The 22395-nt window shown below is 43.7% G+C and overlaps 1 protein-coding gene and 1 non-coding gene across 2 annotated transcripts in view; one reads left to right on the forward strand and one right to left on the reverse strand.

Moving 5' to 3' along the window:
* The window catches only part of IQGAP1 (IQ motif containing GTPase activating protein 1), a 107096-nt gene that overhangs the window by 80203 nt on the left and 4498 nt on the right, over positions 1-22395 (forward strand). Inside the window, exons 20-37 of the mRNA XM_006058277.3 lie at positions 426-509; positions 616-687; positions 784-853; positions 1245-1453; positions 2527-2682; positions 2919-3082; positions 4286-4510; positions 7190-7330; positions 7422-7506; positions 8858-9090; positions 9902-10034; positions 11755-11857; positions 12527-12662; positions 13056-13143; positions 15172-15384; positions 16127-16293; positions 18286-18408; positions 22103-22211. Of these exons, the coding sequence (XP_006058339.1) occupies positions 426-509; positions 616-687; positions 784-853; positions 1245-1453; positions 2527-2682; positions 2919-3082; positions 4286-4510; positions 7190-7330; positions 7422-7506; positions 8858-9090; positions 9902-10034; positions 11755-11857; positions 12527-12662; positions 13056-13143; positions 15172-15384; positions 16127-16293; positions 18286-18408; positions 22103-22211 (2511 nt within the window). The remainder of the gene's footprint in view (positions 1-425; positions 510-615; positions 688-783; positions 854-1244; positions 1454-2526; positions 2683-2918; positions 3083-4285; positions 4511-7189; positions 7331-7421; positions 7507-8857; positions 9091-9901; positions 10035-11754; positions 11858-12526; positions 12663-13055; positions 13144-15171; positions 15385-16126; positions 16294-18285; positions 18409-22102; positions 22212-22395) is intronic.
* On the reverse strand, positions 10772-10843 carry TRNAY-GUA. Its single transcript has one exon. It is a non-coding gene; the product is annotated as a tRNA-Tyr (tRNA).

A 22395-nucleotide genomic window follows, 5' to 3' on the forward strand; every position in this document is an offset into this window, starting at 1 on the left:
GAATATGGAGAGAAGCAACTCTGATTTTGCTTCAGTGATAGGGAAGCTCGGAAAGAATTCTGGGTTAGGAGTTGCGACTCCAGCACCGTCAGGTGGTGGCGAGCCTTTTCTCTGAGTTTGTGTCCTCCTCTGTAAGTGCGGATGCTAATGTTTATCTCACCTTCCTCACCAATTGGTTGTGAGGAGCCAGTGTCAGCATCTGTGTGGATGCCCTTTGAAAAGCGCCCAGCGCTGTGCTCACCTCCAGAAGGTGGAAGTTGGCCAGGTGCTCTCCTGGTGGAGGTGCAGCCCAGTCTCTCCTTCCCCCATCACAGGTGGGCGTGGTCCTTTTTAAAGCTGTATCACGAATTGCTCTTGGGGGAGATTTTTTTAACTTCTTCTGACCCTTGGGAAATGACGCGTATTCTGTAACATTTGGATTTCAGTCTCAGTGGAGAGGATACAAGCAGAAGAAGGCATACCAAGACCGCTTGGCTTACCTGCGCTCCCACAAAGATGAAGTTATAAAGGTATGTATCCCAGGCGGGGTTTCTCATCAGCATGGCACGCGAGCATGACATGTGTGGAGATGAAGGGCTCTTCTCATTTCTGGGACCCCCCTCTCCTTCTCCACAGATCCAGTCTCTGGCAAGGATGCACCAAGCTAGAAAGCGCTATAGAGAACGCCTGCAGTATTTCCGAGATCATGTGAGTACCCCTGGGAGAGAAGCACCAATAGAATCGATTTTGCTGTGTTTGCAGTGGACAGATGAATTGAGGAATTTCTTCTTTTGTGTCCCTTAGATAAATGACATTATCAAAATCCAGGCTTTTATCCGGGCAAACAAAGCTCGTGATGACTACAAGACTCTCAGTGAGTAACTGTGGCTCAGCAGAGAAGAGTTGAGGCAGTGGCTGAGAGCCATCGGGTTCTGGGTATTCTCCACGGATCTCTTTTCTTGTCCTGCAGGCAAGGCTTGGGGGGCAGGGTGCTGCTTGTGACTGAAGCTCCTTTGCTAACCCATGGCTTGGTGTCTTACTGCTTGCTGTATCTGCCTTCCACATAACAACACAGCAATAGCATGACCAGAAAGATTGCACTTGGTGGTTGTCTCTGCACATCTCAAAAATAAACGAATGTCTTACGTGTGAATAGAGCTGCTTTTGTTTTCTTTTTAAAATATAAGACAATGCTGATGCTTTCCAAGACACAGAACTTCTTCTGAATGCCATTCCTCATCTGACACATGCTTTCTCTCTGTCAGTCAACGCTGAGGATCCGCCTATGATTGTGGTCCGGAAATTCGTCCACCTGCTCGACCAAAGTGACCAGGATTTTCAGGAGGAGCTCGATCTTATGAAGATGCGGGAAGAGGTTATTACTCTTATCCGTTCTAACCAGCAGCTGGAGAATGACCTCAATCTCATGGATATCAAAATCGGACTGCTGGTGAAAAATAAAATTACACTGCAGGTATGGTCCAGTGCCAGCCAGGGCCTTGGGGCACTGTCCTGCTTGATAGCTCTGCCTCCCCCCTTTATGCCTTGCAGGGCTGGCTTTCTTCTCAGTGAATGTTGTACGTTTTCTTTTATGTTATATAAGAAATGAAATTATTTGATCATATAGCTTTAAATAGAGAAGTCTTATCCATCCAGTGGCTAAGACTGTGCTTGCAGAGCAGTGGGCCGGGGTTCCATCCCGGGTCAGGGAAGTAGATCCCACATGGCACAACCACGAGTCTGCTTGCCACAGCTAAGACCCGGGCAGCCAAATAAGTATTTTTTAAAAATAGAAAAGCATAGATAAAAATCATCCTGTAATTCCACCACTCTAACAATCATTTTGTATCCTACATTTTTATTTAATATAGAGGATAAGATACATTTTATATGATATCATCACAAATATTTTTAATGGCAGTGTAATAATTGATCAGGAAGTAGTCTGAGTCACATCTTTTTCCAGACTATTTGGCATTTTCAACTTTTTTATTGCAGAATAGTACTGCAGTTAATGTTTCAGTGTACATGTAGCTTTTATTGTATATAAGACTTTGTAAGATAGACTCCTAGAAGCTGATTTCCTGAATCAATGGACATTTTTAGGATTAGGTTCTTTATAAGTAGATTTGAGTAGGAATAGATTTGATTGATACTGAAAATAGGATTTAATGTAGTGATTCCAGGGGCTTACCAGGTGTCTTAGTGGTAAAGAATCAGCCTGCCAAGCAGGAGATGGGAGTTCGATCCCTGGGTTCGGAAGATCCCCTGGAGGAGGGTGTGTCAACCCAGTCCAGTATTCTTGCCTGGAGAATCCCATGGACAGAGGAGCCTGGTGGGCTACAGTCCATGGGGTCACAAAGAGTCAAACACAACTGAGTGACTAAAACAGCAACAGCAGATGGAAGTGATTCTAAAATATGTAATGGGATCTGCCAGTGCAGTAGACCTTCATGAAAGTTTTTAGGTGCTAAAAACCTGTCCATAATGCCCAGACTTGCATCTTTGAAAGCGTTTTGATTTGTGTATGTATGTGTTTGTTTACAGGATGTGGTTTCCCACAGTAAAAAACTTACCAAAAAAAATAAGGAACAGTTGTCTGATATGATGATGCTAAATAAACAGAAGGGAGGTCTGAAGGCTTTGAGCAAGGAGAAAAGAGAGAAATTGGAAGCGTATCAACACTTATTTTATTTACTGCAGGTGAGTGGCTCCTGGAATCAGTACTGTAAAATTTAGCTAACTTTTTCTCAAGAAAACCTTATCCATGGATCTCTGTAAAAGTCTTTCTGATTTCCACTGATGGGTGAGCAAAGGGCTTGTCTTATTTTTCTTTTATTATTCAGGTACATCCTGATCCTTCAAGCTGAAAAGTCTTGAATATTTGTGCCAGCCTTCACGTTACATGGAAATCACTTATCCCTTGGTTTATGTTTCAGACCAACCCCACCTACCTGGCGAAGCTGATCTTTCAGATGCCCCAGAACAAGTCCACCAAGTTCATGGACTCTGTGATCTTCACTCTCTACAACTATGCCTCCAACCAGCGTGAGGAGTACCTGCTCCTGCGGCTCTTCAAGACAGCCCTGCAGGAGGAGATCAAGTAGGGACAGATTTCTGCAGGGCTGGGAACCCCTCCACTCCATCACAGATGCTGCCAGTTAGAGATTCAGGCCAGATGCTGCCAGTTAGAGATTGAGGCCTGTCTGTGCCTTTTCTCCACACTGTGATATGTGTGAAATACTCTAAAGAAGCATCTGTTTTTTATATAACATAATATATAGTATAGGACTTCCTTGGTGGCTCAGCGATAAAGAACCCACCTCCCAATGCAGGAGATGTGGGTTCTATCCTTGGATCTTTCTGATCCAAGGATAGAACTGCAGAAGGACATGGCAATCCGCTCCAGTATTCTCACCTGGGAAATCCCATAGACAGAGGAGCCTGATGGGCTACAGTCAATAGGGTCGCAAAGAGTCGGACACAACTTAGGGACTAAACCACAACAGCAATATATGTTATAGACTAATGCAAGCTAATTATACTAAAAGTACAAATTAATTACATGTATACCACATATGTGTTTGTGTACACATATGTGTACACACGTGTACACATATGTGTACATATATGTGGTATACATGTAATTAATTGGTCTTCCCTGGTGGCTCAGATGGTAAAGAATCTGCCTGCAATGCGGGAGACCTGGGTTTGATCCCTGGGTCGGGAAGATCCTCTGGAGAAAGGAATGGCAACCCACTCCAGTATTCTTACCTGGGAAATCCCATGGACAGAGAAGCCTGTTGGGCTACAGACCATGGGATCACAAGAGTTAGACATGACTGAGCCATTACAGTTTCACTTTCACTTTTTCATACTATGTGTACTACACACCAATATAAACTAATCATGTATACACAATATAAAACTAATATGCTAATGAACTAATATAAACACTAATGTAAAGTGTTGCTGTTTCTGGGGAGATGATAGAATAAGACATTTGCCAGTAACTTTAGAAACATTCTGTATTAAGATAGAATTTAAAAAAAAACTGATCCAAACAGGAAACTTTCCCATCTTTAGCTAATAAGAGACCCGATCATGTTCCCATGATAAGAGTTTGCAGCAGCAGGCAGGTTCCGTATTCAGATGAGAATTGGGAAAGTTTCTAGAGAAAGAGCATGTACCCACCTCTTTCCAGCTACTTCTGTTTTTAAGGAGATGGGGTCTTTAAGTAGGAAGGATCTGAAAGTTGGTAGATTCGTGATTAGTTTGAATTGAACTCGTTTCTTGTGTTTTACAGGTCGAAAGTAGATCAGATTCAAGAGATTGTGACAGGAAATCCAACAGTTATTAAGATGGTTGTGAGTTTCAACCGTGGCGCCCGGGGCCAGAATGCGCTCAGACAGATCTTGGCTCCAGTGGTGAAGGAGATCATTGATGACAAGACCCTCAACATCAAAACTGACCCCGTGGATATTTACAAGTCTTGGGTTAACCAGATGGAGTCCCAGACAGGAGAGGCTAGGTATGATCATCACAGCCCCTGTTTCTTTCATGCTCTTAGTATTTTCTCTCTCTTTTTAAGCAGTTAATATTTTTTTGATTTGAAAGTTAGTAATCAAATAGTTTTTCCATAGAAACCTCTTCTTTAAGTAGTTGAGTTGGCAAGTTAATTTCTTCACTTATTTAGCAAATATTTATAGAGTACTTCCTAAGTGCCAGACAGTGGGTTAAATGCACATACAGCAATACGATACTGGGGACTTCCCTAGTGGTTCAGTGGTTAAGACTTCACTTTCTAAGTGGGGTGGAGTGTGGTAATCTCTTGTAGGGGAGCTGAGATCCCACATGCCTCTCGGCCAGAACAAAACATAAAACAGAAGCAATATTGAAACAAATTAAAGACTTAAAAAAATGGTCTACATTAAACAAACAAACAAACAAAAAATACAATAACAGATGAGACATACAATAATGATTGAAACCAACACACTCCCTGCCCTCTGTTCATAGTTTGGAGAGATGAGACAGGTACATCGAAATGAAGTTGCAAGCTGAGAGGAGTTTTGTGAAGTTTTGTAGTTTTGTAGGGAGCTGTGATGAAGCATACAAGTGGGAGCTAACTTGAAGTGGTTGGTGAGAGCCTCTCTGAGTGGGTGAGCGTTACGTGGCAGAGGCTGGAGGATGTGATGGGCCCTGCCGAGTGCAGAGTCTTCCTGTCCAAATGCTGGCAGATGAAAGGAGCTCAGAAAGCCTAGGACTGGAAGGACACGGGCATTGCAGAAATGGGGTTAGGTGGGAAGAGACACCTGGATCTGAGTGCGATCTCTGTGTTCCGTGAGAGGGAACAGGAGATGCTGTGGGCGAATGATGAGCTGCCCTGGAACACTGCAAGTTAGGCCAACTAAATTACCATAATCCAGGAGACTTCTGTGCCTCGGCCATAGTTTAACACCTACGTTAATATATCCAGAGCAGGAATTTGTCACCAGAATATGGGAAATGCTGGGGAATACAGCTCAGAGAGCCAAAATGTTTCTGATTTTATCTAGCTTGGGTGAGGGCTAGAGATGTGAGCAGCATGGTCTGCAGTGGGTTTCTCATTTGGTGTAGAGTAGGGTTAGATCATCGGAGAAGGCAATGGCACCCCACTCCAGTACTCTTGCCTGGAAAATCCCATGGATGGAGGAGCCTGGTGGGCTACAGTCCATCGGGTTGCTAAGAATCGGACACAACTGAGCGACTTCACTTTCATTTTTCACTCTCATGCATTGGAGAAGGCAATGGCACCCCACTCCAGTGCTCTTGCCTGGAAAATCCCATGGATGGAGGAGCCTGGTAGGCTGCAGTCCATGGGGTCGTTAAGAGTCGGACATGACTGAGCGACTTCACTTTCATTTTTCACTCTCATGCATTGGAGAAGGAAATGGCAACCCACTCCAGTGTTCTTGCCTGGAGAATCCCAGGGACAGGGGAGCCTGGTGGGCTGCTGTCTATGGGGTCACACAGAGTCGGACACGACTGAAGTGACTTAGCAGCAGCAGTAGCAGCAGCAGGGTTAGATCATACATGAGGTTCTCGGGGGGTAATCTTCAAAATTCAGATCTCCTGTCCCTTAAATGTCTCTCCCTGGCTTCTGGGAAAGTCCAGACTTAGCAATACACACAGGGCCTTCCATGACCTGGCCTCTATTTATTTTAATGTTCTCATCTCTCCTCCTCTTACCTCCTTGTGTTTGATCTTCTTTCCTAGAAGACTTTTTTTTCCTCCTATTTTTCTGAGTTCATATGTTCCTTCCTTACGGATGTCTTCTCGATTCCTCCAATCTGAGTAGAAGCCTCTTCTCTGTGGCATTGTAAGACTTCCGGTCAGCTTCTTATTGTTGCACGAAGTGTTTACAGATACTTAGGTGTGTGTCTCTCCCACATGTACAAACCTTGAGGAACTCGGGAAGCTATCATGTCTCTAGCACTTTGATCCCAAATGCCCATCACAGTGCCTGGCACATAGATCTAGGCTCCAAAGTCACAGCTGAAAACCTGAGCCCCAGTTCCGGCTCCACCGTTGACCAGCTCTGTGAGCATAACAAAGTTACCTGGTCTCTCTGGGTCATTCTGCTTATGAAAGACACAGCCTCGCCTCAGGCTGTTGGTCTAGCATGCTGCTGTTGCTCATTTGCTAAGTCGTGTCTGACTCTGCAACCCCGTGGACTGCAGCACGCCTGTCCTCCGCTGTCTCCCGGAGCTTGCTCAGACCCATGTCCGTTGAGTCGGTGATGCCATCCAACTCTCATCCTCTGTTGCCCCCTTATTCTCTTCCCCTCAATCTTTCCCAGCATCAGGGTCTTTTCATGAATTGGCTCTTTGCATCAGATGGCTGAAGTATTGGAACCGCAGCATTAGTCCTTCTAATGAATATTCAGGGTTGATTTCCTTTAGGATGGACTGGTTGGATCCCCTCTCTGTCCAAGGGACTCTCAAGAGTCTTCTCCAACACCACAGTTAGAAAGCATCAGTTTTTTGGCACTCAACCTTCTTTGTGATCCAGCTCTCACATCCGTACATGACTACTGGAAGAACCATAGTGTTGACTAGATGGACCTTTGTCCAAGAAAGGAAAATCTGTCACTGCTTCTACTTTTTCCCCTTCTATTTGCCATGAAGTTATGGTCTAACATACTTGGGGGTAATTTTTGCTTTCCCAGCAAACTGCCCTATGACGTGACCCCAGAACAGGCTCTATCTCATGAGGAAGTCAGGACGCGGCTAGACAATTCCATCCGGAACATGCGGGCTGTGACTGACAAGTTCCTGGCAGCCATCATCAGCTCTGTGGACAAAATCCCGTGAGTGTCACCCGCTGTGGCCCCTGGTAGAGCCCAGCACTAGTGGCCTCCAGCTCCCAGTCCTTCTCACCAAGTTTTGTCTACCCCACAGCTACGGGATGCGCTTCATTGCCAAAGTGCTGAAGGACTCCTTACACGAGAAGTTCCCTGATGCTGGTGAGGATGAGCTGCTGAAGGTAAGACCAAAAGCTGGCACGTTCTTTCCCTTCCGATAATAGCCCTTGGAGGGAAAAGTGCCCAGACCAAGCCTGGCCTTCCACCTTCATTTTGTTTGTTTTAGTCGCTTAGTTGTGACTGCCTCTATGAGAACCATAGACTGGCCTGCTGGTCTCTGTCCATGGGATTCTCCAGGCGAGAATACTGGAGCGGGTTGCCATTTCCTTCTCCAGGACTAAGCCTGACCTTGAAAATGAAAAGTAAAGGTGAAAGTCTCTCAGTCGTGTCCAACTCTTTGCGACCCCATGAACTGTAGAGTCCATGGAATTCTCTAGGCCAGAATACTGGAGTGGGTAGCTGTTCCCCTCCTTAGACCTTTAGTAATAAGGACCTTAGCATAGATTTTGTCAGTAGCTTGCCATTGAGCCTGAGGTTTTGAAAGTGATTGTAAACAGTAAGTGATACCTCTTTTAGTTCCTGTATAGTTCCTATGTTGTTTGAATGGCACATGGCTATCAACCAAGTGGAGAAGATGGATTTTTCTGTCTTGAGATAGCATTTCTTTGAGTCCTGTCTTTTTGCTGAAGACTTGCTCCCTCTGCTGGTGGCCAGGTGAATGGTAGCAAGCACAGTTGTTTGCGCTAAGGCTGTTGCTGATAACTCTTTCTTACTCAGCTATGCTCCCTCTTTTTTTTTTTCCTTAATCTGAACGCTTTTTTCTTCTCTCCTAGCTCTCTGCTTTCCTACAGTGAGGCCTCGATTCTAGACTTTCTGTTCAGGTGAATTCATTTTCTTTTTTTCTGAATGAAACTCCAGGGGAAATGCTTTGACTGTCTTTGAATTCTTCTATAGAAAAGATATGTGTTGAGTGGCTTTGATTTCAGAGGCATTAACTTGTCTGCCTTTGACGTCTGCAGCATGAGGATGGTGGGGGTTGGACAGATGACACGAGGTCATGTTCAAGGATTTGTTTTAGCTTCTTAGAATGAGTGCCCACCTCCATGGTAATGAAGAGTACATGTGGCTGACACGGCTTTATCTGCTGCCGTGATATGTGGACAAAGAATGCCCTAAAATGCTCGATAACAGACTTCATGTCTACCATTTTTACCTTCAGAATCTGTTCTTTCATTGTAGTGATTTTCAATTCTGTTCTCATTTTCTTTTTTTTTTCTGCATCCAGTTGAGGGATTTGGTCATTTTAGTTTCAGGCCTTGAGAAAAGGGGTGTGTGTGTGTGTGTGTGTGTGTGTAGAGTGTTTTTTTTTCCCCCCCTCACAGGGCCACATTTTCTGGTTTTGTTAGCAAAGTCATTTGTGGCTTACTTGTTGAAGTGGCTTTTAACACCCATTTCTTTTTCCTCTGTTCCCAGATTATTGGCAACTTGCTTTACTACCGATACATGAATCCAGCCATTGTTGCTCCTGACGCCTTTGACATCATTGACCTGTCGGCAGGAGGCCAGCTCACCACAGACCAACGTCGCAATCTTGGGTCCATTGCCAAAATGCTCCAGCACGCAGCTTCCAATAAGATGTTCCTGGGAGATAACGCTCATTTGAGCATTATTAATGAATACCTCTCCCAGTCCTACCAGAAATTCAGGTAAGCAGAAAGGGATGAGGTACATAAAAGACTCTGTGGGCGTGTTTCTAACTCTTAAGGGTAAAGACGAGATGAAATACCACACCCAGAATTCCCTGGACCACAGTACCGTAGGATACGTGCCTGATGTGTTCAGAACTCCAGATGATGATGAGGAGCATATGCGAGCTATTAAAATGTGTTCTGGACTTCCCTGGTGGTCCAGTGATTGAGAATCCGCCCTCCAGTGCAGGGGACATGGGTTGGATCCCTGGTCTGGAAAGATTTCACATGCCGTGGAGCAACTAAGCCCGTGTCCTGCACTGAGAGAAAGCCTGTGAGCAGCAGCAAAGACCCAACAGAGCCAAAATAGAAATGAAAAATAATATTTAAAAAATATTTTTAAAAAGTAAAATGTGTTCCTGTGAAATAGACAATACTTACCATAAACATAACGTCTACATAGGCACATGTTACTTTGCAATCAGAGAAGAATTGGAGAGCACTTTTAGTATTTGTAAGTTAATCATTCAGTCGTGAGTTCAGGGCGTTGTCTTCGAGAGTTGGGTCCACTAACGACAACTGGTGTTTGAGAGCCGTCTTAAATTACGGTTGAGCGGTTCTTGTGGGCAGAACTAAAATAAAGTGGAAAGAGCACCAACATCCCAGGGCTGTCAAGCACAACGGACATGCTGTGGTTTCTCTCGAGTCAACTGTCTTGCCTGGCTTCTGTTTGAACTCACCATTCTAAGGGTTTGTGGGGTGTCCTTCCTTCATCAGCTTCTTAAACGCGTGGCACTTGTCGGGGCCCGGCTCCTGTGTTTATTTTCAGACGGTTTTTCCAAACTGCTTGTGATGTCCCAGAGCTTCAGGATAAGTTTAATGTGGACGAGTACTCCGACTTAGTGACCCTCACCAAGCCAGTGATCTACATCTCCATCGGCGAGATCATCAACACCCACACGGTAAGTATTCTTCAGTGACGTAATTCCATTGCTCTGTCTTAATTGCCTTCTCTGGCTGCTGCCCACTGTCTCTGGACGCCAGATACCTCCCCATCCTTTGATCTTACTGACATTACATCTGCCTTGTTTCTTATCTTCCTTTGCTTATTTTTCTTAACTTTCTCCAAGTGATCCCCAGGCCACCTGTGTCAATATCATCTGGGCTGGCTATTAAAAACGAAATTTCCGGAACCCCACCTCAGGCCAGCTGAATCAGAAGCCCCATGGGTGGGCTTCAGAATTTCTGTTGTGACCCCTGATATAGTGACTGGATAAAATACTGTTTTTACAATTCATTCCTTTTCCCCTTTGGGGGCATATAGAACATGAAATGAGGAAGTAAAATGAAATTTCAGTGATTGTCATTTTTGCCGACATCACCATGTAGGATTTGGCGAATGGCCCTGAATTAATAATAATGTTGATCTGATGCACTTTTCTCTGAATTAAAAGATATTATATACCAGAAGCTTTACACGAAAGCATGAGTGTGAGTCATTTGAACTGGTTGTAGAGTACATTGATAACTTGGGTATTGAAGTCTGTGAGCTTCCTTGTTCTTTCTTCTGTAGTAAAGTCGCTCAGTCATGTCTGACTCTTTGCGACCCCATGGACTTTAGCCTACCAGGCTCCTTTGTCCATGGGATTTTCCAGGCAAGAGTACTGGAGTGGGTTGCCATTTCCTTCTCCAGGGGATCTTCCCAACCCAGGGATCGAACCCGGGTCTCTTGCATTACAGGCAAACGCTTTACCGTCTGAGCCACCAGGGAAGCTAGTTTTCTTCTGTATAGTGCATTTAAATCCTTTATAGCTGGTACTGAGAGGGGAAACAGTGGAAACAGTGTTAGACTTTATTTTTTGGGGCTCCAAAATCACTGCAGATGGTGACTGCAGCCATGAAATTAAAAGACGCTTACTCCTTGGAAGGAAAGTTATGACCAACCTAGATGGCATATTCAAAAGCAGAGACATTACTTTGCCAACAAAGGTCCGTCTAGTCAAGGCTATGGTTTTTCCTGTGGTCATGTACGGATGTGAGAGTTGGACTCTCAAGAAGGCTGAGCGCCGAAGAATTGATGCTTTTGAACTGTGGTGTTGGAGAAGACTCTTGAGAGTCCCTTGGACTGCAAGGAGATCCAACCAGTCCATTCTGAAGGAGATCAGCCCTGGGATTTCTTTGGAAGGACTGATGCTAAAGCTGAAACTCCAGTACTTTGGCCACCTCATGCGAAGAGTTGACTCATTGGAAAAGACTCTGATGCTGGGAGGGATTGGGGGCAGGAGGAAAAGGGGACAACAGAGGATGAGATGGCTGGATGGCATCACTGACTCGATGGATGTGAGTCTGAGTGAACTCCAGGAGTTGGTGATGGATAGGGAGACCTGGCGTGCTGCGATTCATGGGGTCAAAAAGAGTCGGACACGACTGAGCGACTGAACTGACTGACTGACTGACTGAGAGAGTACCAGTATTTCTTCTTCATACATCACAGGCCAGCATGTTGCTGTATGTGTCATGTTGTTCATTTGGGTCAGTCTGTTGAGGATTAATTTGTCAGTTCTTGAAAACACAGGAGTTTTGTTATCTAACCTCTTTTGTGCTGTTAGGTGTTGTGGGTGGGGCTGGGGGATGGTGGGTTGAGTGTGTGAATGGAATTGACCCTTGGATGTGTGGATGCAGCTCCTGTTAGACCACCAGGATGCCATTGCCCCGGAGCACAATGATCCGATCCACGAGCTGCTGGACGACCTCGGCGAGGTGCCCACCATTGAGTCCCTGATAGGTAAGGTTCTGACGTAACTGCCTGGAAGCTGGAGATGGGGAGCATGGCAGGAGTGCTGTGATTGTCTCCTCATCTGTCTCCACGCTGTTCGTGCTCCAGTTACACATCAGGCAAGAAATGAGGTGCCGTCTCCATCTGTTAGAAACTGAAGTCCAGTGGATAATGGACTCAAATATAATGCATATTACAAATGCTCAGATATAATACATATCTGAGGATGAGATGGTTGGGTGGCATCACCAATTCATTGGACATGAACTTGGACAAATTCTGGGAGATGGTGAGGGATAGGGAGGCCTGGCCTGCTGCAGTCCATGGAGTCACAACAAGTCAGACACAACTTAGTGACTGAACAGCAAGAATAATACGTATAATCATGTAACTAGAAATGATAAGTCCTATAAAGGAAATGAACAGGATATTTTGAGAGAGAAATATTACAGTGTTGATTTGTCAAACATTTATTATTTTATTAGGGATCCTTTGTCTTAATCATTTGGCATAATATTTTTTTTCTCACTAAAGGGTATCCTTGCCACAAGGTACATATTGGCTGGTTCAACTATCTTTTTAAACTTGCATTTTCTTTTATTTGAATTATCATTTGTTCTCCAATGTCTTTTCTCTTTATTATATTGATTTATTTTTCCTACCCTTCCAAAACTTTAGGAGAAGGTGCTGGCAATTTAAATGACCCAAATAAGGAGGCACTGGCTAAGACGGAAGTGTCTCTCACACTGACCAATAAGTTCGATGTGCCTGGAGATGAGAATGCAGAAATGGACGCTCGGACCATCTTACTGAAGTGAGGATTGAAAGGAGGAGGAGCAGAGTGACTGTAACCCAGTGATCACGCCTGTCCCTTGGTCTTGCTGAACGAGTCCACTTGTTCATACCTAAAATGACCTTGGCCATTTAAGCCCAATACAGTTCTGGTCATCTCTTGTAGTATAGTTGGCACAGAACTTACCTGCCTTGTTTGCTAATGAGATGCTGAAATGAATTTGCATCTCCGAGATCCCGACCTTAGTGCCCACTCTGTCATAGCTGCAGGAGTGGTCCTGGGGCTTCGCGTACCTGTGTTAGGCCTGCCCAGTGGGACTCTGGGAGGCGGTGTTTGTTCTGCTCCTGCTGAGGTCCCTTCAAGAGGAAGCGGGACAGGTGCTAATGTTCGGATGTCTCCCGAATCTCCTTTCAGCACAAAACGCTTAATTGTGGATGTCATCCGGTTCCAGCCGGGAGAGACCTTGACTGAAATCCTAGAAACACCAGCCACCAGTGAACAGGTAAAGTTTGGGGGGTTATCGTGTACCATAATTAGATGGACAGGTGCTCCTGTGGTGGCCATGTGACAGGGGTGACACAGATGGTGAGAGGCGGTCACGGGGAGGTCGGCCTGGATGTGTCTGGCAGATGGTAGCATTCAGGGCTTCCTGAGAAAGCTGTTGGTCCCTAAATCCAGAGGTAGATGTTTCTAGGTCACAGAGCTCACTGGCACTTGCATACAGTCTGTTTGTATGCTTTAATTTAACCTGAAACAGAATCAGTGAGTCTGCCCAGAAATTTATTGAATATTGTATTTCTAAAATTTTTAAAAATTTTACTGTTTTATTTTTTGGCTGTGCTGGGTCTTTGTTGCTATACGAGGGCTTTCTCTGTTTGCCGTGAGCATGGGCTTCTCACTGCAGTGGCTTCTCTTGTTGCAGAGCACAGGCGGTGGGGCATGAGGGCTTCAGTAGTTCTGGAGCATGGGCTTAGTCGCCCCGAAGCATGTGGGATCTTCCCAGACCAGGGATCAAACTCATGTCTTCTGCATTGGCAGGTGGATTCTTAACCACTGGACCGCCAGGGAAGTCCTATAGTTAGAATTCTGCTAAATGCCTTGGTAGGTAGGAGAGAAGAGTAGAATATGGCTCCTGAGTTCTGTGAACTCAAGATACAGTTTGATATATGTGACATATAAACTGAAACAATTAGAAAACCACTGAAAATTCTCCATGGTCTTGACCCTAAAAATAATAAAAATTAAGAAAGGGGCCAGTGAGGAGCAAAGCATCAGGAAGGTATGGGGCTTGAACCAAGGTTCCTCATTTCACAGATGACAAAACTGAGACCCCCTTGAGGTTAAATAACTTGCCCACGATTATTCACTTACAGTAGCAGAACCAAACTTGGATCTGGTTCTGTCTGACTCCAGTTCATGCTCTTTATATCACATGATAAGCAGTAGTTTTGATATTAGAAGAAAAGGGAATATTGGGAAAGGAATTGCTCCAGGTTGGGAAAAATTACAACCTTTCTGAGTATAAACATCCATAGTATAAACAATTCAAAATAGGGTCCCAGAACCTTACCCACATGCTAGGATCTATCAGCATAGAGGTGATCATTGAGGTTTTGAGAGAGAACAGTCATAAAGAAAGGACCCTGGGTCCTTTGGAGGCATCAGCCCTTGCTAGGACAAGGAAGGTGTGCAGAGAAGTTGAGCAAGGCAACAGCTAAGAGAAGGCACTGGATTTGGGGTGAGAGGAATGGTAACGAGAACTGGTGATGATAGCCAGACTTTGAGGACAGTGCTGAAAGAAGGGGAAGGCAGGTGTGGATCGTTTGTTGGGTGGGAATACAACAGACAGACATTGGTTGGTGACTAGGAGAAATACCAGATACAAGAAGGGTCTCTTCGCTGGCGTTTGCAGCACGTTTGAAAGCAGAGGGCAGGCTTGAAGGTGATCCAGCTGTGACGAGGTGGGGGAATAAAACATTCACCGCCCACTGGCATTGCATTGGTGTGACTGTCACATTCATCACGCCAGGTTTCAAGTAAAAGTAAATGGTTTCCATATCCCACATGCGATAGGGAAAGAGTAAGGGATTTTGCATGCAGTAGAGTTCAATCTCCTGATTAAACTTCGGAGTCCAGGAAAGAAGCCAGCATCTTGGGACTTCCCTGACAGCCCAGTCGTTAAGACTTCGCCTTCCAATACAGAGGGTATAGGTTCAGTCCCTGGTCAGGGAGCTAAGATCCCACACGCCTCACAGCCAAAAAACTGAAACCATATTGTGACAGGTTCAATAAAGATTTTTTAAATGGTCAACGTTAAAAAAAAAGACGCCAACATCTAGCTTCATAGGTGTTTCTCTTCTAGATGAAAGGAGAACGGCCTCTGCTTCATGCAGTTTGTCATGTGTTGGGCTGGGGGACAGTGGGGTATAAATTTGTTACCCTCTGTTTCTAGAATAGAGTGTGTGAGCTGTATAGGCTCCGATGTGGGTTAGGGTGGAGGCCCTCCACGACATCCTCTTTCTTGCTGTAGGAAGCAGAGCATCAGCGGGCTATGCAGAGACGCGCCATCCGTGACGCCAAAACTCCGGACAAGATGAAGAAGTCCAAAACCATAAAGGAAGACAGCAACCTCAGTCTTCAAGAGAAGAAGGAGAAGATCCAGTCAGGCTTGAAGAAGCTCACAGAGCTCGGCACTGTAGACCCAAAGAACAGATACCAGGAGCTGATCAATGACATCGCCAGGGTATGGCATTTAGGGGACAGCAGTAGCCTGGCCGTGTTGAAAGCTGTCTCAGAGGCTTGTGGGGACACAGTAGCTGTTCCAGGGGCAACATACCTTTAGTTCACAGGCCGATTCAGGTCCTCTCCTCCTGAGAATCGCTTCTGGCCCTTCCAGCATGAGGTCCCAGCCTGCCCTCCCATGGCTTATTCCATGGCCTAAATCAGTAGAAGGAACAGCCTGATTAGAGTTTCCTGTGTCTCAGTTTGTCTTTTGACCTTAAAGAATCCCTCTGGCTCTTTTTAATGATAACTGTGCAATAGAAATTTGCTTCAGATCGATTATCACATCCTAGATTTGTGTGAGTCTTCTCAAGTAAGGGGCTCTGGTGCAGGCCAAGGAATTTATGCGTCCTCTGCTGTTGCACTAAAGGCACACCACACACACCTCACAGCTTGGCACTTGTTATATTAAAATTATTTTTTTCTCCCTCTCCGGACAACATATTTAAGATGTATAAACAAGCTTTGCAAGTTGATTCTGAGACTGTCTGTGAAAGTAACCCATTTTCCCTGCCTCTAGAAAATAGAGATGGGGAAAAATGGATAAGGTCTGAATTTCTTTGTTAATTTTTGAGCATAAAACTGCTGCCTATGATGAACATGTGGTCAAGCAAGGCCGAGTTAAACACTGCCACATTCTAGTGTTAATGGTTTGAGAAGCACATGACATCATTATTTTTGTGATTTTAATAATTATGTCTCAGGATATTCGGAATCAGCGGAGATACCGACAGAGGAGGAAGGCTGAGTTGGTGAAACTGCAGCAGACGTACGCTGCCCTGAACTCTAAGGCCACCTTTTATGGAGAGCAGGTGGACTACTATAAAAGCTACATCAAGACCTGCCTGGATAACTTAGCCAGCAAGGGCAAGTGAGTGTTTTTATAATGAATCAATGTCAGGGGAAGAAGCAGAGGCAACTGAAATGAGTGACATTGGAGCTTTTTACTGACAACGCACTGGATCTGTTTATTGCATTAGTCCTTTGTTTGGCTTCTAACCGTTTGTAATTTCCTAGTTCCATTTGTTATGTGTGCGTGCGTGCTAAGTCACTTCAGTCGTGTCCAACTTTTGTGACCCCATGGATTGTAGCCTGCCAGGTTCCTCTTTCCATGGGATTTCCCAGGCAAGAATACCGTAATGGGTTGCCATTTCCTTCACCAGGGGATTTTCCCGACCCAGGGATCGAACCCAAGTCTCTTACATCTCCTGCATTGGCAGGCAGGTTCTTTACCACTGAGCCACCCGGGAAGCCCTCCATTTGTTATGGTATGGTGTAAATAAATAATGTGTGGAGGGTTTCAAGGATGCTTATTTCTAAACATCCTGTGCTCCAAAGTATCTTCTCAGCCCTAGAAATTAAAGAACCTTGTAAAGGGGTCATTTAGTGGCCCCCAAACCAGGATGTGCCTCAAAACTCACTTAAGAAACAATATTAATATAAACAGTTAAATTCCTTGGCCTCAGTACTTCCTGAGCACAAGCTCCCAGACCATGATTTTTTCTCAGCTTCCATGGAAGAACTGATGCAGCCTCTTTGGTGCTGGCCACAAACCATCAGTCTGCCCATTTTTCAGGGAGGGAAATTGAAAATCCATAGGGGTGAAGTGATTAAGCACAGGTTCTGCTTACTAGAAGGCTATTTATTATTTACTCCCAACTTTTCATTTTGAGACTTTTCAAACCCCAGAAAAATCTATGAATAGAACCATAAGCACCCATATACCTTTCAGCTATCAGTCGATTCACTGTATTTAGCCCATCAGCTTCCCCTCTCCCTAGCATGCTTACTCTTCCCATCTGTGCCTTTTCTCTCCCTCCCTGAAGACTTCCCAAAGTAAGGCAGGGCTGACGTGAAGGGGTAAAAATCAGATTCACGTAGCTGAACCCATGGAATTGGCGCCTCTATCCTTCTGAAATGTCCCCGTCATTCTCTAAGCAGCTCTTGACTTTGTGACATAAGATGTTTCCAGTTCAGTTTGTATTCTCCCCTCCCCAGGCTTGGAATCAGCTATTTTTCCAAACATCCTTTGTTCCTTTTAATGAAGAATGGTATTTAGAAACTGAAATCTAGGGACTAGATGTGCTCATTGCCAGAGCCATTATTGTTTCAGGCCTTCTAAGCAGACAGAGCTAGGCTCTCATGTCCTTTTTAATGGCTGCATGGTATTCCACTGTAGAGATAAAGTAACTGCTGAGTCAGTTCTCCATCGATAGACATTGACGTTGTTTCCAGTTACTTATTATAAAAAATTCTGTAACAAATAGCCTCTTGTGCATATGTCATTTTGCAAATGTCGGCATATTTTTTTAAGATAAATTTCTAGAAATGTAATTGCCAGCTTCAAAATGTTATGCAGTTGTGATTTTGATAGATACTCAGTTGCCAGCTGTAGGGATTATTACCTTTTATACAACTACCAGCTTTTCTGCCCCATTTCTTGAGAGCCCTCCCTCGAGAGTCCCAGATCCTGTTCTCGTTCGTCTCAGTTCCTCCCTAGCTTACTTTTCTTACCTCTTCTTGCCTTGATTATCCCAGTGGCCTGCTAACATCTGTTTCTTTTTCCTTGTTCCCATTCCTCTGTGTTGCTATGCTGACTTAAAATTTTTAAAAAATTACACATTCTAAGGTATTTTTTTTTTCCTCTTCACAGCCAAGGGGGCTAAGAGTGACTCCTGTGGGATTCCCTTCAGTATAGTTCCCTGAAGTAGAAATCCTCGCATTCATTTGCCATTTTAGAATTGCTTTGTTACTTACGCTTGGGTTTGGGAAGTTTGTTTTCCAACCTCATATCCTTGAGTGACCAACAGAGATTCACAGTAGATAGTAACTTATAGAAAGTGACATAATGTGGTCTTTACAGGGTCTCCAAAAAGCCTAGGGAAATGAAAGGGAAGAAAAGCAAAAAGATCTCTCTAAAATACACGGCAGCAAGACTGCATGAAAAAGGAGTTCTTTTGGAAATTGAGGACCTGCAAGTGAATCAGTGAGTATTTACTTTTTAACTTTATTTTATATATTGATTATTTTTGTTTCTGTGTTTGTCATAGCTTTATCTTATTGACTTTCTCTTATCTGGATAATCATTATTATATTTTATGTGTGTTTGTAATTGATTAATTAATCAGTTATATGCAGAATTTGGCCTAATACCCAGAGTTAGTTGGTCTTTCATAGAAGGGAATGTATTTGTATCTTTTCCCTAATAGGCCTCTATTCACATAAAGATTATTCACTCACTTTCCTACTTTTTTTTTTTTTTAACATAAATTGGAATGATACTATTTATAGTCATGTATCCAGCTTTTTCCTCATTACGTGTTGTGAGCATTTTTCACATAGTTTGAATGACCACATAATTTTTAATACTATAGTTTTAATTTAACCATTTACCTATTATAGAATATTTTAAGTTGATTTTACTTTTTACAATATTACACATGTAATAATACCTTTATAATGTAATCTTTGATTCTACCTCTGATTATTTATTTTATGATAGATGCCTAATGCAATTTCTGGTCAGTGTATAATTTTTTTTATTGTGAAAAACACAAAACATAGAATTTACCATCTTAACTATTTTTTTTTAAGTAGTTTTTTGGCCACACTGTGAGGCATGTGTGATCTTAGTTCCCCAACCAGGGATCGAATTCATGCTCCGTGCATTGGAAGTTGGAGTCTTACTTAACCACTGGACCGCCAGGGAAGTCCCTTTTAACTACTTTTAAGTGTATAGTTCAGTAGCGTTAAGTACATTCACATTGTTGTGCAGCCCATCTCCAGAACCTTTTCATCTTAGATAACTGAAACTGTACCCATTAAATTACAACCCCCATTTCCCGTTTCCCCCAGCCCTGGGAAACCAGCATTCTCCTCTCTGATTCTATGAGTCTGGCTCCTAGTTGCCTCATACAAGGGGAATAATAGACTTGTTTTTTGTGTCTGACTTTCTTCAGTTAGCATGATGTCCTCAGGGCTCATGCAGGTTGTAACCTGTGACAGGTTTTCTTCCTTTTTAAGCCTGAGTTGCTTTTCACTGTATATGTGAACCACATTTTGCTTATCCATTTGTCCCTTGATGGACATATGGGTTGCTTCCATCTTTTTGCTGTTGTGAATAATGTTACACTGAACATGGAAGTACAAATCTCTCTTGAGACCCTGCTTTCAGTTCTTTTTGATGTATACCTAGAAGTGAAATTACTGGATCATATGATAAAGTCTATTTTTAATATTTTTAGGAACTGCCATACTATTTTCCATAGCAGTTGAAAAAAAATTTTTAAGTCACATGTATTAATATTACAAAATATTTTCAAACAGTGTCCGAATTTTGTATGAAAGTTCAGTTCAGTCGCTCAGTCATGTCCGATTCTTTGCGACTCCGTGAATCGCAGCACGCCAGGTCTCCCTGTCCATCACCAACTCCCAGAGTTCACTCAGACTCACGTCCATCGAGTCGGTGATGCCATCCAGCCATCTCATCCTCTGTCGTCCCCTTCTCCTCCTGCTCCCAATCCCTCCCAGCATCTGAGTCTTTTCCAATGAGTCAACTCTTCGCATGAGGTGGCCAAAGTACTGGAGTTTCAGCTTTAGCATCACTCCTTCCAAAGAACACCCAGGGCTGATCTCCTTCAGAATGGACTGGTTGGATCTCCTTGCAGTCCAAGGGGCTCTCAAGAGTCTTCTCCAACACCACAGTTCAAAAGCATCAATTCTTCGGTGCTCAGCTTTCTTCACAGTCCAACTCTCACATCCATACATGACCACAGGAAAAACCATAGCCCTGACTAGACAGACCTTTGTTGGCAAAGTAATGTGTCTGCTTTTGAATATGCCATCTAGGTTGGTCATAACTTTCCTTCCAAGGAGTAAGCATCTTTTAATTTCATGGCTGCAATCACCATCTGCAGTGATTTTGGAGCCCAAAAAATTAAAGTCTGACACTGTTTCCACTATTTCCCCATCTATTTCCCATGAAGTGATGGGACCAGATGCCATGATCTTCGTTTTCTGAATGTTGAGCTTTAAGCCAACTTTTTCACTCTCCTCTTTCACTTTCATCAAGAGGCTTTTTAGTTCCTCTTCACTTTCTGCCATAGGGTGGTGTCATCTGCATATCTGAGGTTATTGATATTTCTCCCGGCAATCTTGATTCCAGCTTGTGCTTCTTCCAGCCCAGCGTTTCTCATAATGTATTCTGCATGTAAGTTAAATAAGCAGGGTGACAATATACAGTCTTGACGTACTCCTTTTCCTATTTGTAACCAGTCTGTTGTTCCATGTCCAGTTCTAACTGTTGCTTCCTGACCTGCATATAGGTTTCTCAAGAAGCAGGTCAGGTGGTCTGGTATTCCCATCTCTTTCAGAATTTTCCACAGTTTCTTGTGATCCACACAGTCAAAGGCTTTGGCATAGTCAATAAAGCAGAAATAGATGTTTTTCTGGAACTCTCTTACCTCAGTAATTCTTTACCATAATTGAATAACAAAGCAATTTTTGATATTTTTGACTTAATAGATAAAAAAGATAACACTTTTAAATTTTGCATTTTTTAGAATTCTAGTTGAGGTTTTTGGGGGGTGGTGTGTGTATTTAAACATGGCTTATTATCTATGTTTTCTCTGATTATTTTTTCAATTGAGCACCTTGGTGTTTTGGGTTTGTTTGTTTGTTTGTTTTTTAGATTAGCACTGTATGTGTTTTTCAGGCCTGTTTCATAACTTATTATTTATTCCCTTCTTTTTTGTCATTATTTCCTGTTACTGTTCAGGTGCCTATCATTATTTAATAATTTGCTACCACAGACTTAGAAACCAGATGACAAACCAAACCAGTTAAAATAAAATTACTTATTATGTAAAATAATATCTTTATAAAACCCATGAGAGTCTCCTGTTGAGTAAAACGCATGTGTTTTAGCCTGTGGACTCTGTAACCTCTCATCTAGCTTCTCAGTGACCTCTTTCGCATCCTCCATGTTTCTCGGGTCTGTTTATAATAGATCAGTTTGCTCCATAGTTGAGTTTTGGAAATCTGGGGTGACACACTTTGATCACCTAGAGAACAGCTTGCTCCCACCTTCTGGTGCCATAAAACTCCTGGGCATGTAACATGTTGAGAGTGAGTGATACCTTAAATATTTTCAGTAATAGCAGTTTATCTTGAGTAATACTCAGTCCATTTATATCTATAGCACCTACTCCTTCCAGAACACCTGCTATCTTGGTTCTTTTGGTTCTGACCCCTGCTTTGTTTGTGTACCATTTCCAGTCCTCAGACATGCTTGTTTTCAGACATCTGTCTTTTCCTCCTGCTCCTAGCCCCATTTCCTCTTGATTCTCCCTTTACTGTCACGTTTCAGGAGTGGCCACATGGAAGGCCAGGACGACTCCTGACGTCGTCCCTTCAGAGGTCACTGTGTCCTTCCTCATGGTGCCTCTCTCAGTGGGAAGCACGTTCTCCCAGGAGAGGTTGCCACCCTTCTCTCCAGATCCCAAAGCAGATGGTAATTACAGCATCAATATCACACACATCCCCACCTGTGAAAGCACTTTGCACCTTTATTTTGTCCCCCTTTTCATTGCTGAACACTGAGCTCATCTCCTTTCCAGACTTCACAGAATATTTTTATGTGAGAACACAAAAATCAAACCCTCATGTTGTGTTTCAAACAGGTTTAAAAACGTCATCTTTGAAATCAGTCCAACAGAAGAAGTTGGAGACTTCGAAGTGAAGGCCAAGTTCATGGGAGTTCAGATGGAGACGTTTATGTTACATTATCAGGTGGGCCTGCACGGGGCAAAACTGATAGCTCTGTGTGTGAGATAGCTGCGCCCTTGTCAGGGTAGGAAAGGGGAGAAAAGCAGACCTGTGTGAGGAGAGCTGCCGCGCTTGGCGGTGAGCTGAGGGCTTCTGAGTGTCTGATTTGGTCTGTTTGGGCTAGTGAGCTTTTGCAAACGTATAAATC

Source organism: Bubalus bubalis, chromosome 20 (genome assembly GCF_019923935.1).
Source record: "Bubalus bubalis isolate 160015118507 breed Murrah chromosome 20, NDDB_SH_1, whole genome shotgun sequence".
NCBI lineage: Eukaryota > Metazoa > Chordata > Mammalia > Artiodactyla > Bovidae > Bubalus > Bubalus bubalis.